The sequence below is a fragment of the Myotis daubentonii genome, chromosome 10 (assembly GCF_963259705.1).
Source record: "Myotis daubentonii chromosome 10, mMyoDau2.1, whole genome shotgun sequence".
Classification (NCBI taxonomy): domain Eukaryota; kingdom Metazoa; phylum Chordata; class Mammalia; order Chiroptera; family Vespertilionidae; genus Myotis; species Myotis daubentonii.
This window is the reverse complement of record NC_081849.1, coordinates 37,511,727-37,528,746: the sequence shown is the minus strand read 5'-3', so window position 1 is coordinate 37,528,746 and position 17,020 is coordinate 37,511,727. Positions and strand designations below refer to the sequence as shown.

General features: G+C 41.7%; 1 protein-coding gene across 1 annotated transcript in view; it reads right to left on the bottom strand.

The window, feature by feature from the left end:
• The window catches only part of CNTNAP2 (contactin associated protein 2), a 1,845,032-nt gene that overhangs the window by 650,346 nt on the left and 1,177,666 nt on the right, over positions 1 to 17,020 (bottom strand). The window contains exon 12 of the mRNA XM_059712082.1: positions 16,392 to 16,511. Within this exon, the coding sequence (XP_059568065.1) occupies positions 16,392 to 16,511 (120 nt within the window). The remainder of the gene's footprint in view (positions 1 to 16,391; positions 16,512 to 17,020) is intronic.

The window sequence follows — 17,020 nt, the reverse complement described above, 5'->3', positions numbered from 1 at the left end:
AAGCCCTCTATTAAAACATCATGGTATAGGAATACTGACAAAGAAAATGTTCACACATTGACTACTTTTAGACATTGTTTTGTTCTTTCCTTTATTGCGCTAACATGAAAGGGAGAGCAATCAATAAGACCAGGTCTGTAGAGCCACAGACAAATTAAATTGGCACCAAAAGTTCATTTTAATGACAGCCAGATAGAGTGGAATGCTCAGTGGGGCCATGATGGTCCACCCAAATGTTTTCATAAGGTTTCTGCCTAAGGCGTGAAGTGGGAGAAAGGAAATATCACTGGTTTTAACAATGAATCTCCTCCAAATCCAACTTCTTTCTAATCTCCTCCTTTAAGCAGCTGAAACTATTCCCTTTTACTTTCTAATACTAACCCCAAATATCTAAACAAGATTGTAATTACTGACTACCAAAACTGCATGGTGCAGATATGCAATGCAATGACAAAAATATGCAGCTCCCACAGAAGCTCCGAACAAGTGGGCTTCTTAGCTTCCCCAAATTATACAGACCCTCACAACGTATTAACCTGGATTCTACCCTACTCAAAATTATACACAGACCCTCACTATTTATTAACCTGGATTCTACCCGTCCCCAAAATTATACACAGACCCTCACAATGTGTGGCCATAATGGAGGAAATACTCAGTTGATATATGGAAGTAAAAATATTTTACTTTCAAATAGGAATGGAGATTATGATTTCAAAATATGAAAAAGGGAATACTGTGTATGGGGAATGTGAACCTTTTAATAAATGGGATCTAGAATTTTCTAAGGGAAGATAGAACTTAAGGAGAGTAGAAGTAATGGGAATAGGATGCTAATAGATAATTCTATTTCCAGAAGAGTAAGTATTCTGTTGCATAGTGTGTTCCTTCATATTTTATTTCTATGTAATATTTAATTCACCTTTTCCCTCTGAACTCATCTTCCTCTAGCCTTTGTATATGGAAAGGGATAGTGAGGAAGAGAGAAAAAAGACACATAAAGTAGATGTTGAGGCAAAAGTAAGACAGAATAGCTAGTTAATAGAAACCCTGCTCACCAGCTCTCAAACAAACAAACACTTCACATGGGAGAGTCTTTAAAAATCACGTGGGCTATTATTTTCTGTACATGGCAGGACTGGGGCTATAGATAGGAATGATTTCAAGAGCATCTGAAAGTGCTCTGGTTAGAATTTCTGCTCCATATTTTGAATTCTCTTGTTATTCTCTTTGAAATGAAAATAGCACTGGGAAAGATAACATTGCATTGAGATGTTAGAGTCATATAAGATCTCTCTTATCCTATCCGAGGGAGAACTTTGTGGGAGGGCTGAGCAAATAAGGACACGAGAAAGAGGAAAGGAATGAGACCAAACATGGAGGAAAATGTCCAAGCTGTCCTGGAGCTGCAGTTGATCACCAAGAGCCATCGGGAGTATGACCAACAACCCTAGCAACCTCACTGATGATGCCCTGGGTCACAGCCTAGATTCCAGTGGACTAGAAGTCAGGAACAAGGGGAAATGTTAAATAATACTAGTAATAATAATAATTATAAGAACAGAGAGTTTCTCAGATTGTTTCAATTATTAAAAAGGAAAAGTGATAGATTTATGCCATTAAAAACCTCCTATTAAAAACCTGTATTTTTTTATATAAATAACTTTTTGTAAACTGTCATATAGATGCAGCCTTTCATGATATGATGTTTAAACACGTATTTAGCTGTTGGGAAAGTATTAAAACCTGCTTTATGTCTCGGTTCATATGTCTTCAGAATTAGAACACTACTACCTCTCAAGGTGACTGTGAAGAATAAATGAAGAACTACAGATGAAAGCACCTATCATATTATCTGTTATAGAGAGTCAATAATAGACACTGGAAGAAATATGACATCCTTTAAACCAAAAGGAAAATAGTAGTCGATAGTAAAAAATTTGAATATTTCAATGAATTAAAAACATGACTTTTGAAAAACTATTTCGTTCTATAGTATTACATTAGGTGATTAAAAGCAAATAAGAGGTTTCCAGGTTAGGATGGTGAGTAAACATTGGCATCTAACATTTTTCCCTTCTGAAATCTCCACTAAAGCTCAGGTATGTATTATATATACACATACATACATGTATATACATTATGCATAATACATACACATCTACATATATTTTTCAAACCAGGACACTATTGAGAGGAATGGGAGAGCTATTAAATACTTACATCTGGGAAAGATGAGAAAAATGGGACTACGTTCAAAACATCAGTACATAGGGTCACTCTAACATAAAGATCAAATTCAACAAAACCCTCTTTATAATAAACACATAACTAATGATTATTAAGAATCTGAGCAAAATTGATGAGCTTAGAGGCCAGAAAAGAAGAAAAGGAGAAAAAGTGAGCAGAATGAACTTAGAGAAAACTATGGGAGAAGGGAAAGAAAATGTGTGTTATCTTTGAGGTACAAGAAAAGAAAGATATTGCATTCATGAAGCAATACTAGAGTTCCATTGAAAAGGAAGTTTTAGAGGGGAAAAAAGCTCTTTGATTTAAAACCATGGTGACAAGTCATTCTAGAAAGAGAGAGTAGAGAAATCAGAGAAAAATCACAGACAGAAAATTGAAAAGGAATTTAATGAGTTGCCAGTGTGAAAATGAGCACCAGCTCACAGAGATGCAAACGGACCCACTCTAAGGCGTTATTATGACATTTCAGAACAACCTGGACAAAGAGGAAGTTTTTCTAACTTCCAGAGAGGAGGATAGGTTATACTAAAGTATCAAGAAGCTACCAGAGGATGTGCTACTCCCAGGTGAGAGAGTACGATGAGAATGAGGAAAGCAGGGGAAAGAGAAGCATGACTTCTAACATAGGGTGAGTTGAGGACATTCTTGGATGAGCAAACACTGGTGGTGAAGAAAGATTTTTTTGATGATGGGATGCCTCAGATTCAGAGAGCAAATGGCCTAGACTGGAGCAATGGGAAACTTCAGCAAGATGCCCACTATTGTTTCACAGTCTTTTAAAAACTGAAAACAGAGTATGTCGGCTTCTGTTCTGTAGTTGACTTGCTTCTACAATGTACTAATAAACTCCCTGTTGCCCCTCCAGGTCCAGCTGCCTGCATCAGCTAAGGCCTTCATTTCATCTCTCACAAGCATGCTGCCTAATCTTAGTCTTGAAACCAGAGGTACACCAAGTGAGCTGAAAAACAGAAGGGCCATACGTGGTTCCAGTGAAGACTGTGAAACCAAGGGTCCATATGACTGATTTAGTTTTAAATCCTAGCTCAGAGATCGAGCCTTTCCCCCAGATAATCAGCAACCCCTGAGGCAGCAGAAGACAGAAGCTGGGCCTGACTAATGGTCACAAGCCTGCTGGACCTCCGGCAGGCTAAGGGTAACATCTTGACCTAAGGTATGTTTCAGCTCCTGAGCCCTAAGATGGAACTGAGCCCTGGCTACCTTTCCATCAGACCAGACAGAGGGATGCTGGAAAAGACCTCAGGAATGTCCTCAAGATCTAAAGAAATGATCTGACAAACCAGTTCCCAGCACGTCCCTAAACGCCAAACCCACAGTGTCCTGTGATTTTGCCCTGTATGATCTGTAACCTACACACCATCAGGGAGTTGGGTTTGTGTTTTTTTTATAGCATAAGCTCACTGCCTCCATATTGGCCAATTCAATATCAAACTATTATTTTCTCTCTATACTGAAAACTCCTGCACTCCTTTGGGCCAGTGTGTGCCGGCAGGTGAACTCAAGAAAAAACATCGGGGTTCCAGGAACAATAGAATAAATAGTTATAGATATAAAAGCAAAAAGAATAATAATAATAATAGTGATGATGATGGTGATGATGTAGCAAAGTTCTTGGCTAGTGTCACTTTTTAAGGCTGTCATTTTTGGCTAAAAACTATGAGTAAAAGCAGGACATAGGATTAATAATTATGTGAAGAGAGGTCAGTTTAGTAAAGTCCTCTGTATACAAATGCAAAAAGAGATTGTGACAACTTCATCCACAGATATATCTCATTCCAAAGTTATTTTCCCACTCTTTGGGAGTGAGCCAAACGCAGCCTTTCTGGATGGCACTGAGGAGCTCAGGGCTCCCCGTTAAAGTCAGGCTCAGGAAACATGACTCCAATACTTGCCAGCTTAGACAATATGTGGTATTGGTGCAGTTTATTATTAAACTTTCTTGGTTGCATCGATTAGTCAAAGATAAAATGAGAGATTAGTGACTAGATGAGTTTCTCCCAACAAAATGGCCAGGGACCCTGTGACCTGGAAGTTGATGTCCTCAGAAGGAACCAAAGGTGACCCACAAAACTGAACAGCACAGCGGAGGGTTTGGAGAGACACAAACACAAGTGTACTGGATTTACGTTTCGCCAGAAGAACATTTCTAGTGAATAAGTGTGAGATTATTCTTGAGCTTTCTGGTTTTGGTCTCAAAGCTATGAGCTGATCTTAACTGGATTTTTCCAAGTTATTTTCTTTCCTCCTGCCTGTCAGACAGGTTCAGACCCCAAATGTCAGAGGAAATCACACAGTAGTTCTCATGCACAGACAATGTGAAGCCATGTTCAGCTTTTGCGCAGGGAGATCACATAAGGATATCAGTGCTTTTAAAACATTAAAAAGTCAGTGTTTAGACAGGGATGGGGAAGGTCTGGTCCATGGGCCATATGAGGCTCACAAAATCATTTAGTCTGGCCCTGCCAAGGCATTAGGGGTGTCTTAATTAAATGTTTGACCAAATGCAGCTGGCTAATTTTTAAGTTGATAATTTTGTATGGCCCATGAATCCCATATAATAAAAGGCTAATATGCAAATTGTCCTCTCCACCAGGAGTTCAACCAGGAGTTTGACAGGGGGCGGGGCCAGCAGCTGGCCAACTGCCCACTGCCCCTCCCCCCAGCCGGCCCTGCCCCCAGTCGCCCCCCCCCCCCATCAGGGGAAGGGCTGGACAGCCAACCCCCTATGGCCCCGATGGGAGTGGGCCTGGCTGGACCCCACCCATGCACGAATTTGTGCACCTGGCCTCAAGTAATATTATAAATATCCAAATGGCCCTTGGAAGAAAAAAGGTTCTCCACCACTGATTTAAAACATTATTTAGGGAGGTGTGGGAACCATGCCAGGTCCCCGGATAGTCAAGGCCGGTGGGAGCACAGAGACCTTGTTATCAATACACCAGAATGGCCAAAGGTCTCTCTGGACATGTGCCTAAATGATGTTCAAGGACTCTGAGCCTGGGAAGCCTAGTCAGGCCAAGATACCATGAACAGGTGCAAGGACACAGGGTACACTGTGCCCTTCAGTAGCCAATATGATTGATGTAACTATTGGCACAAAGCCTTCTTTGCCTAATGGTATAAAAGTAGGTTACTGACCAGCTAGTTAGTTGGAGTCACCTGAGGATGGAGTAAGAAGAAGTCTGCTAGAGAGAGCAGCTGGGCAGGAGAGACAGGAGAAGCTGCTGAGCTGGAGAGCTCAGGTACCACTATGATGTGAGGCAGTGAGTCTAGGAGGCAGTGTGCAGCTGCTCAGATAATAGCTGTGGGTACAGAGACTGATGCTGCTTTATGGGGAAGATATATGTTCACCAGCTGGTGTCCGGCTGCCTGCCTGTATGGACTTTGCTGTGAGGATTGTTCTTGTCTGATGGCTATATGGCCGCTGGCTTCAGCAATAAAGACTCATTCTTATATACCCACAACCTCTCATGGCTTCTCCATCTAAGACCCGGCATCTGAGGAGGTCCAGCCCCAGCTAGAGGGGCTCAGACCTGACACCTGTTACTAGTGAGCAGAGGATAAAGGAGGAACTTGGACTAAGTTCCCAGCAGTTAGTACAGTGGGCAGGGTTCAAGCAGGAGCCAGCCCTGGTGTAGTTGAATGGGAGAATTTAGAAGAATGCATGGACTCACAGCTACTCAGAACAACTCAGAGCAGCAGGGCTCATGTAGGGCTCCTGCTGCTGCTCTGACAGGAGGTCTGTAAAAATATTTGAAGGTGGGTGCCTTTGCATCTGGGGGAAGCATTCTGAAGGCAACCAAGGTGACTGTGAGGTGCCTGATGAGATTAAAGCTGCTCGTCTGGACTACGTCTGGTGTCCTGCATGCCCTTCCTGGACCCTGTTCCAGGTCATGGACCTCACTCAACCTTTTACAGTTCTTTCTCCTTTTATTTTTGGTTTCAAAAACCACCTGTGAAGTCCTGTAGTATGAGTCTGTCGCCATCACACACAGTGAGAAGGATTAGGCCTGGAGGTGGACGCCATCTGTGGCACCCGAGAGTGAGCCCCGAGGGAGGCAGGCGAATGGGTCATCAGTTTGGAAGAAGAGCTCTTCTCAGGCCGTGTTTGATCAGTGAGTTGGCTCCTAGACTTTCAATTGAAGCTGTATGAGCAGAATTGAATTCCAAGATTTATAGTGATTGTGAGGAGCTGAAATAGCTGAGCCGGGACGCGGGAGTCGTCGCTGAGTGATTACAAAGGTTTATAACAAAGACAGCCTGAGAGAGGTGGACACAGAGGAGGGGTGACTGCAAAGACCTGGAGCAGAGCTTTCTACCTGTGGGTTAATGACAGAGGAGGTAAAACTAGGTTAGGAGATGGGAAGAGGAGACAGAATGGCATTGATGAAAAAAACAAAACAAGTGTAGGGAATAAAATAGAAAAATCCAAGCGCACACTTTGGGCCATGAATATGTCAGAGAAACAGTTCATGGCACAGAGGAACAGGAAGGGGCGAGAAGTGCAGTCCTGCCAGACTTGTGAAAGTTAATAATGCTGACAGACAATGGGAGGGCTGTGCATGTCCTCATTTCCAGTGATTTCCTTTCAAAACAGGTAAGAATGAGGCACAGTGAGTAACCTCATTAAACATAAGAGATGATACCCACTGATTCCTTTCAATCCTGTTATAGTCTCAAAATAAATTTTGTCAGATTCAGTTCAAGATTTTACATTGAAAAAGTAACTAGGTCTTGGGGATAGAATTTAAATTATTCTAAAAGTTGGGTGCAAACCATGAGGGATGATTAATCTAAATACACATGAAGTGTATCAGTTATCCTATAAAGCTCTTTATATTAGAGAAAACACTTGAAGTTAAATTAAGAGTGAAAATTAATAATACTAGTAATTGCCTAATGGTTTACATACTGATTTCATTGATAATGTGTTCTCTGATGAAAAACCCCAAGGCATTAGTTGAATAATTAATAAGTAAATAGTTTATAGCAACAATGCTGTCCAAAGCACAGATGATGAATTTGAGCTGTGTAAGGACGTTTTGATGATGATAATGAAAATATCTGAATAAGGGATGCTCACTTTAAATATATATTTTTATTGATTTTTTACAGAGAGGAAGGGAGAGAGATAGAGAGTTAGAAACATCGATGAGAGAGAAACATCCATCAGCTGCCTCCTGCACATCTCCCACTGGGGATGTGCCCGCAACCCAGGTACATGCCCTTGACCGGAATCGAACCTGGGACCTTTCAGTCCACAGGCCGACGCTCTATCCACTGAGCCAAACCGGTTTCGGCAAGGGATGCTCACTTTAGAAATAAAATTACAAATCATACTACAGAATCAAAAATGATGAATTTTGTTTGTATGTACACATGTGACTGCGCATACTTACACACTTGCACACACACATACACATGCACACCCATACATGTATATATGTATGTACATGTACATACAGTAACTATGAAGCCTGTCTAAGAAGTCACCATAACATACTAGTTGTGCGAACTAGGACTTAATTTCTCTGAGCTTTGGTCTCTTCATTTAAAAAAATGGGAATGAGAATGATATTACCTACCTTGTGGGGTTATTGTGAATCACAACATGAGTTAATGTGTGTAATGTACTTGGGATAGTGCCCGGCATTTACTTGGCCCTCAAGAATATATAGAGCTCCAAGTATAAAATGTAGCATCTTTAGTACACATTTCCTAACATGTAATTTTTATCTCCACTGGTAAATAATTTTGATTTCTGCCTATCTATATTTTTAAATTTTCCTAAACTGAACAATATATTAAAAATATAATGCAAATAATAACAAACCTTAGTAATTTATGAACTAAATGTGACACTGTTACTCAAAAGGTAAGAATAAATGTAGATGGAATGATGAATAATCTACAGAGGGTACACAGGTAGGCGCAGCAAGCAGAATAAAAAGACAGTGCTCTAGATTCCTGCCATCTGATGTGCACTCCTTAACCCCCTCCTGGAGTATGGATGGGATATCACGCCTGTGATTAAGTTACCCCATATGGCAAAGGTGAAGACATTTTGCTGATATAAGTAATGTCCCTAATCAGTTGACTTAAGTTAATCAAGCAGGTGATTATCCTGGGTGGGCATGACCTAATCAGGTGAGGCCTAGAAAGAGAGTGTAGAGGTAACAGAGGTCCTACTGCCATGCGTGAAGGGACTCATGGCTGGAACCTGGGAGCAGCCTCAGGAACTGGGAGCAATCCACAGCGAAGAGCCAGTAAGAAAGTGGAGCCTTCAGCCTTAAAACCACAAGGAGCTGGATTCTGTCAACAACCTGAATGACCTTGGAGGAGGATCCTGGGCCTCAGATGCACCGCAGCACTGCTGACCCCTTCATTTCAGCCCAGGAGACCCTGAGCAGTCAAGCAGCTAACGTGCTACTCCTGACCCAGGGACACTGTGAATAATAAATTGGTGTTACTGTAAGCTGCTAAGAAAATGAATATGATAAGGAAGAACTACTTTGTTTTGCTGGGGAGTTAATGGGAATAGGAGTGGGCAGGTAGGTCCATGCTACTCTCCACTAGAACCCAAGGTTCCCACCTCAGTGACCCATTTCGCCTACCCACACTACACTACTGAAACGTAGCGAAGCACAGCAATAAGTTACATGATATTACTGAGTGCGAGGGCTGAGAAACTTAAGAAACATGCTCTCTATAAATATTAGATTAAAAAGGCATAAACAGCTTTTACCATTATAGAGGATAATAGAATTTGAGCAGCTAAATCCCAGGGCTCTATACAGCACAAATTATGTAAATGAACTTAATGGCGTTTTGATGAAACTACAAAACCAGTGCTAGAGAGAGTGAGGAGGTGTTCCTTATTTGAACTTTAAACTTCACATGCTATAGCACAGATGCTTACTTAAATTTTTAAAAATTGAATATGAATGCAAAGAGAGTTATAAAGAACATGAATTAGAGGATAGACTATTAAGAAAAACTTTGCTTCTGATTTAGGGATAAGCAGTAAGTGTCCAAGGACAATGGCTAGATCTAGCTTTATCTACTGTTGTTATTAATCACTAGAGGCCCGGTGCACGAAATTCGTGCACTCAGGGAGTGTGGGGGCCCTCAGCCCAGCCTGCACCCTCTTGCAGTCTGGGAGCCCTCGGGGAATATCCCATGGGGAGCGGTCTTAAGTCGTCAGTTGGACATCCTTAGTGCTGCCGCGGAAGTGGGAGAGGCTCCAACCACCGCCACTGAGCTCGCCAGCCCTGAGCCTGGCTTCTGGCTGAGTGTTGCTCCCCCTGTGGGAGTGCACTGACCACCAGGGGGCAGCTCCTGTGTTAAGCGAGATTGGGCTGAAACCAGCTCTCCGAGATCCCCTGAGGGGTCCTGGATTGTGAGAGTGCACAGGCCAGGCAGAGGGACCCCACCGGTATGCACGACTGGGGCCAGGAAGGGATGTGGGAGGTTGGCTAGCCGGGGAGGGATTGTGGGAGGGCTCCAGGGCATGTCCAGCCTGTCTCACTCAGTCCTGATCAGCTGGACCCTAGCAGCAAGCTAACCTACTGGTCGGAGCATCTGCCCCCTGGTGGTCAGTGCACATCATAGCAAGTGGTTGAACGGCCTTAGCATATCATTAGCATATTACACTTTGACTGGTTGAATGGATGACCGGACACTTAGCATATTAGGTTTTTATTATATAGGGCAGGAAAAAAATAAATGAAGCATTAAATACATAAGTCCCAGGTTTCTAGGTGAAAATGTTAGTAAATATCTTAAGGAAATAGAAATAAAAAGCTGTAATGCTAGAAAAATATACAAGGGAAAAAGGTACATATTAGAAATATATCATAGTAGACATTCATTAAAAATTATATTTATAATACCAAATTTTCAGGGAGATCATAAAAATGGAGAAGGAAGGCGAGAATAACAACCATCACATTTTATAACGTGCCCCTAAGATCTAAAGAGGAGACCAGCCTTTGACTTGCACAGAATGATGAATTCTTTTGAAAAGGATTCAATGAATATATTCTCTCCTCAATGTCAAGTGCACAGCCCTTGAAACGCTCTGTCACTCAGGGCACCCCCTGAATTCAGAGTGGCAAAGCTCTGCACGGTAGATAGGCAAAAGAATAATTGCATAGTCCAGGAACTTCCTCATGAAAAAAAAATAAAGAGTGCCCATTTATGTCAAACTTGGTCAAGAAGTGAGTACATTCAAACTTCTTTGAGGCAGGAGGATTTTGTCTCTAAATTATTTGACTGCAAGTGGTGCTATTTTTCTCTTATGTTCCATGGTAATAATATAATTTTTTTTTTCCTTTTTTTAAATGGAAGGCACCATGACGATCAACTCATGCCAATTCCTACATTTTACTTACAAGGAACCTGAGACACAGAGATTAATCTATGTGCTCAAAGTCCTGCAGGGAATTTGTGCAGAATCTGCCTGCAGGGCAGCTTGACAAGGTTGAATTCCAGGCACTGAAGGCAACAGAAAGGCCCACCCTTTCCTAATGTGCCCCTACTCATCAGTGCCCATCTCACTGGGTATCCACCTGGCAATCGTTTCAATTCCTAGCTCACCAGCCACGGTCTGACCAACTCAGCCTCCTAAAGATCCTTCAAACCAATCCTCTTCTGAATTGAAGGCCACCACCTACAATCTCAGTTTCAACTCCCAGGTACAACAGGGGCTTTCTAACTTGCCTCTCTACTTTACGTGTAGGACTTTATCGGAGACTCTTAATCACAGCTGCCAAAGCCACACTCTAAAAATACAATGTCATGTCCAGCTAGTGTGGCCCAATGGTTGAGCACTGACCTATGAACCAGGAGGTCACAGTTCGACTCCTGGTTAGGACACACGCTGGGGGTGGGGGCTCAATCCCCAGTAGTGGGTGTGCAGGAGGCAGCCGATTATTGATGTTTCTGTCTCATCCCTCTCACTTCCTCTCTCTGAAATCAATAAAAACATATTTTTAAAAATGACAATGTCATCTATTGCTTACTTTTCCCTCAGGATCAAGTTTCAACTGCTTTGCATCCCATTCAAAGAATTTTAGAAGTTTCCTTCACCCCATTTCTGGGCCTCAACTCCCGGGTCAGCTGTTTTGAGGAAGGTTTTTCCGGTTCCTGGGTTTAGGCTACCCGCCCATCCCATGGTTCCCAAAGCTGTCTGTGCAGGTGCTTTGTGTGGTTCATCCCCCTGGCCATGCCCCACTCCCTGCATCCTGCCTGACGGAACTAGCCATACTTCTGGAATGCAGCCTCACTTTATATACATTTGCATTGATTCCTATCCCCCAACTCTTTTTCTCATTCTCCAAGACCCAAGCAGTCACTTCATCATCCACACGGATGGCCCATTCTTCTGCAAAATGCTCTTAGACACTTTTCTTCCACTTGCTCTCCATTACATTCCCCTGCACACCTACGGACTATGTGATCACTGGAAACCCATTTTCTCTTCGGTTCCTCTGAGCCTGTTCCTGAGGTGCCTCTCCCCTGCTCACATCATCCCCTTAGTGATGTTATCATTTCTCGTGTATTTATAATCTAACAATTAGCATGTTTATATCTCTAATACAAATATCCCTTTGGGGCCTTATCCAACTGCAATATTTGCATCTCCATTTGGATGGCATATGGCATCTCATAATTAACTAGGTCAAACTGAATTCTTAAAATTCCTCTAAATCTGTTCTTCCCTTAATTTTCCTCATCTCCCAAATGGCACTATAATTCACTCAGTCATTCAATTCATATACTCAGGAGTTATTTAATTTTTTTAAATCCTCACCCAAGGATATGTTTGTTTGTTTGTGTGCTTGTTATTGAGTTTAAATAGAGAGAAAGGGAGAGAAACACCGATTCTAGAGAAAACCATCAGAATCTGCTGCCTCCTGTATGTACCCTGACCAGGGATTGGACCTGCAACCTCTGGTTAAAGAGAGAAAGGACCATCATCCCATCATCAATCTGTTGCTTCCTGTATGTATCTCGGCCAGGGATCCAACCCCCAACCTGGGAATGTGCCCTGACTGGGAATCAAGCCTGTGACCCTTTGATGCTTGGGACAATTCTCCAACCAACTAAGCCACACCAGCCAGGGCTCAGGAGTTATTCTTGATAACTGTCTTGAATCATGCTTAACTAACCCGTCACCAACACTGATACTACCTTCAAACTAGATCTATAATCCATGTCTTTCTCCGCATTTAAACTGTCACCATCCAAGTCCAAGGCAGCAGCACCTCTTCCCTGGACTTTGACAATAACTTCCCATCTGGTCCCAGTGCTCTGACTCAGTCTCTCAGAGAACCCCAAGTGGGGGTTTTAATTAAGACCCTTCCATTCTCTTGCCTAAAACCTCCACTAGATTCCCACCTACTATATTAAAGATTTAATTGGGAAATTAAAACCCAAGCTTTTTTCCCACACCAGCATCCCCACTGCCTGGATGCTCTGGCCCTGCCTACGTGCCCACTCCACTGCACTCTCAGCTCCTTCGCTCACTCTGCTTCAGGCATCTGTGTCTCAGTTCTTTGCAAGAAACAATCTTGGGTGCCTTGGGCATGAATTTATAGGGCTCATTTCCCTTCCTGTCCTTTTTGAGTGCCTTGTCTCTTTTTATACTTTGTATTTTGGCTAAATAGTTGCTTCCTCAGAGAGGTCTTTCCTAAAATACTCACTCCAAAATAAATCCCTACAATTCCATTATTTTTCTTTCTAAGAGAGTTACTTATTTGTTTACTTTTTAACGCTTGTTTTTATTATAAGTTGTGAGCACCATAAAGGCATTTACTATATCCATTTATTCTGACACAGCACAGCTCCTGGCACACAGTGAATGTATAAATTAAAATTAAAAAAAAAACCTAGAGAAAGGATCCCAGAGGAATATATATATATATATATATATATATATATATATATATATATATATAATTTATATATATATATAAAATTTATTTTATTTTATTTTATTTTATTTTTACTTTCTACCCCCCAATTTACTGTTTGGTGTAGATGTTTGCTGCCAGTGAGGTCCCTTTCTTAAAATTTTCACTTCTTTCTCAGAGAAGATGTCTGGCTTCCATTTTTAAAATATGTGATATATTCAACAGTGACAAACACCCAATTACATTTGGGTTCCTGAGGAGTGGGGCAGCTCTATTATTTAATAGAAAGGCTATAAAGTAAGGTACATATACCATCTCTCATGACACAGAGTGATATATCAAGTCTTCATAGACAATCTCACACTGTCACTCCCTCCTCTTTTTCAACATATATCTCTTGGAAAAGGAACAGCCCAAGCCAGGCTTCGTGGGACCATGCTCTCCTAATGGTGTCAAGTTCACCTTCTTTACAGATGAAGGAAGAGTTGATAGATGGCAAAAGGCCACATCGTGCCTGCTGGCCTTCAAGGGTCCCTGACACACTGATGTCCCTAACTACCTTGTGTGACAGCAGAAAAATATGCTCGTTGCAGAAGGTTGGACTGTTTTCTTCGTTGTTCAGACTGTAAACAGAATACTGCACTCAACTGCAGCAATACTCCTTAAGGGAGATATTGATGACAAGGAGATCATGCTTCTGAGTGATGGCTTCAATTGACAGAAAGGTCATCTCTCCAGAAATTAAACAGCCCTTCATTGTATGTATTATTCACATAAAGAATATATTCATCATGGTTTGGGTTTGCTTTCTAATTCTCTTGTGAAATGCATACAGGCAAATAACTAAAAAAAAAATCATAATTTTCCAAGCATAATCAGGATGTCTTGATTTCCCTTGAGGATAATAGTTGACTTTAATTGATATAAATTATATACACATATGAGAGAGAGAGAGAGAGAGAGAGAGAGAGAGAGAGAGAGAGAGAGAAATCAAGATTCTTCCAGATTCAAACAAATTCTCATAGATTATACTTTAGTTCAAGTAAAATTAGAGTAAAGGTGAACAAGAAAGTTCCTGAGGCCATTAACAAGCCAAACAAACAACTCTTGTGTCAAGCTTTCTGGTCTGTGAATTCCTACTCTCTGCTAAACTTAGAATACTCAGCACTCGAGGGAATTTTTGGGAGGATAGCTGCCATTTTACCATTTTCTCTACGCACCTTCCATCCTACACTCATGTCCTCGCCATTCTCTTCTCCGTCGGTGCCATAGGCAGCCTGGGTCCTGATGCTGCTAAAAGTTCTCCACTGGGGTCTGCTTGCCTGGGTTCTTGGTTCTAGCTGCACAATCTTATGTCCATTCAATGTCTACTGAATCAAAGTCTCCAGAGCTGGAGCCAATAAAATTGTATGGAAAAGAAGATAAAAAGCTCCATGCATGATTCTGAAGCATATCCATCCTCAAGAACCATTGGCCTCGCACTTATCCGAATTTGAGTCTTGCCTGAATGATAGAAGCACTCACTAGTGCTTCAAAAAATAATAGCATCCCAACTGCTGGCAACCTTTACTAAAAATTAACTGTGTGTCAGGTAATATGCTAAGAACCATATGCAGATATTTTATTTCATTCAGATAATAACGCTATGAGGTAGAGATTATTATCAAACCATTTTACAGGGAAATAGACTGAGGCTTATGGAGTTTAATCAAGTTAATAAGGTAGCCAAGATTATATATCTACTGATTCATGGAACCAGGATACAAAGCCAAGTAGTCTGAGCAAGGACTCTATCAGGGTACCTGACCTATGGCAAGCAGTCCAGCAGCAGACATCGTCAGTAGCATTATGGGATCCTCATCCTTAGCATCTTGCTCAGGAGTTCACATGCAGTACTGATCCTCCCCTGCAGCCAGTGAGCAGTGCATGCTACACACTCTTCTCTGGGTTTTGGAGGTGAAACAGGAGTTTTAGGGCTAAAATGGGACAGGTTTAGGAAATCTTAGGAATTTTGGAAATTAAGGGGATCATGGAGGAAACACAGGGCTGCAGAGCAGCAGAAGGTATATTTCCATAGAATGGGGAAGCTGAAAAGCTGCAACAGGTACATTTCCATAGAATGAGGGAGCTGGGAACAGCAAAAGGTCTATATTTACAAAATAAAGGGAAGGAAGCCTTTCATCCACAAGAAGAAAAACAAAGCCCAAAAGGAATACTAAAACAATAAGGAAGGAGTGGGGGAGAGGTTCCACCTGTGAGGTTCAACCTTTGAGCCCAGGAGTTACTACACAGTAACTAGGGAATAGTGACCAATCAGAGGGGATGTCAAGGCACCAAGATCTGCAGCCTTTATAAGCTGTAGAAAAAATGAACTCAGTGGGACTCTTGCCCCCTCCCCACATGGGAATCTGTACTTCTTCTTTAATAAATTTCCACCTTCTATACCACCTTCTGTCCATGGATTCACTCTTTGACTCTGGTGGACAAAGAATCTGGGACATTCTGCCCAGGGGAACACTGTGTGTTCCAGTCCAAAAATTCCGTTTCCGAGAGTAAGATGTCAGTCACCCAGTGTCTGATAGAAAATAGGCTCTAGAGAGCTGTACATCTTACACACTGTGGTGGGAGTTTGCAAAAGCCCCTGAAATTTAATATGGAACAGGGAAACACTAGGTTCCTTCCCAAGCAGATACATTTCATGAAAGCTGCAGGCAAGTTTTGCCTTTGCCAGATGGGATTTCAGCACCCAGAAGAGTTCCTTTTATAACTACGGGGAACAGAGGAAGTATGGAGTGTGGTCTGTGGGCTTCCTGTAGCATGGGCAGTGTGGGAAGCTGAGCAGAGATGCTGACCTTCCCCACTTCCCCAGGCTAGGGACCTGCAGGGGCTGCTTCATGGACCAGCTCTTTCCATAGACTTCAGCCTTTCTGGTTCACTTTCTGGGGTTTCTCTATACTCCAGATGTTTTTTAAATGCCTTTTTTTATTGGTATAGTCAGAAGGTAGACTGTGGTTTTTTACATTCAGTGTCAGAAAGCATAATTGCTTTAGAAATACATTGCACCATTTATTTACCTAACAAATACTGCAATATTTAGTTTATTGTGTGTTGTCATAGAAATTGCAGAAGAAACAAACTTCAGCGGCAGCACTTATTTTCAACACACAGAAAAGCCATGCTCATGAAACGTAAATATGGCATCGTTACCTGTCATGTTGCAGTACACTTTCAGAGGCCCCAGCGGTCCACTGCCATCAGGATCTATCCAGTAGTAATTTGAAGTCTGGCCTAGGTGTTTGTACGCTTCGCAGGACGGCTCATAGATGGCTGGAAAGAAAAATCCTCCATGAGCACAGCACGGAACAAATGGCTCCCGGACAAATGCCCCAGGAACACATCACATACTGGCTAACCACTGCTGAGGACTGTATCCTCTTGCTAGAATGAGCATTCTTTTCCTCTACATTTACATTCATGGTTTGGTTTTTACTCTATAAGCATTTCTGTCCTAACAAAGATAATAAGTTCCTGCTATGGTTTTATTATTGGGAAATAGACTTAAAAATCATGAAATTGTTAAATCGATGTAATGTTTATTGTATTAGGGCTCACGATCATAGAAAAAATGAATCTATAGATATTTATAGATACCATCTTCTGACTGTAAGGGCTGTTATTTTACAAGATACGTGTTGTCTGCTTTGCTTGACTATCAACTAAGAGATCACACACACACAGACACGCACACACACATTTTTTGTATAGTGGTATAAATTTCATGAGATTCCTATTCTTCATTTATTTCAAGAAAAAGGAAAACAATGTCCCAGCTTCAT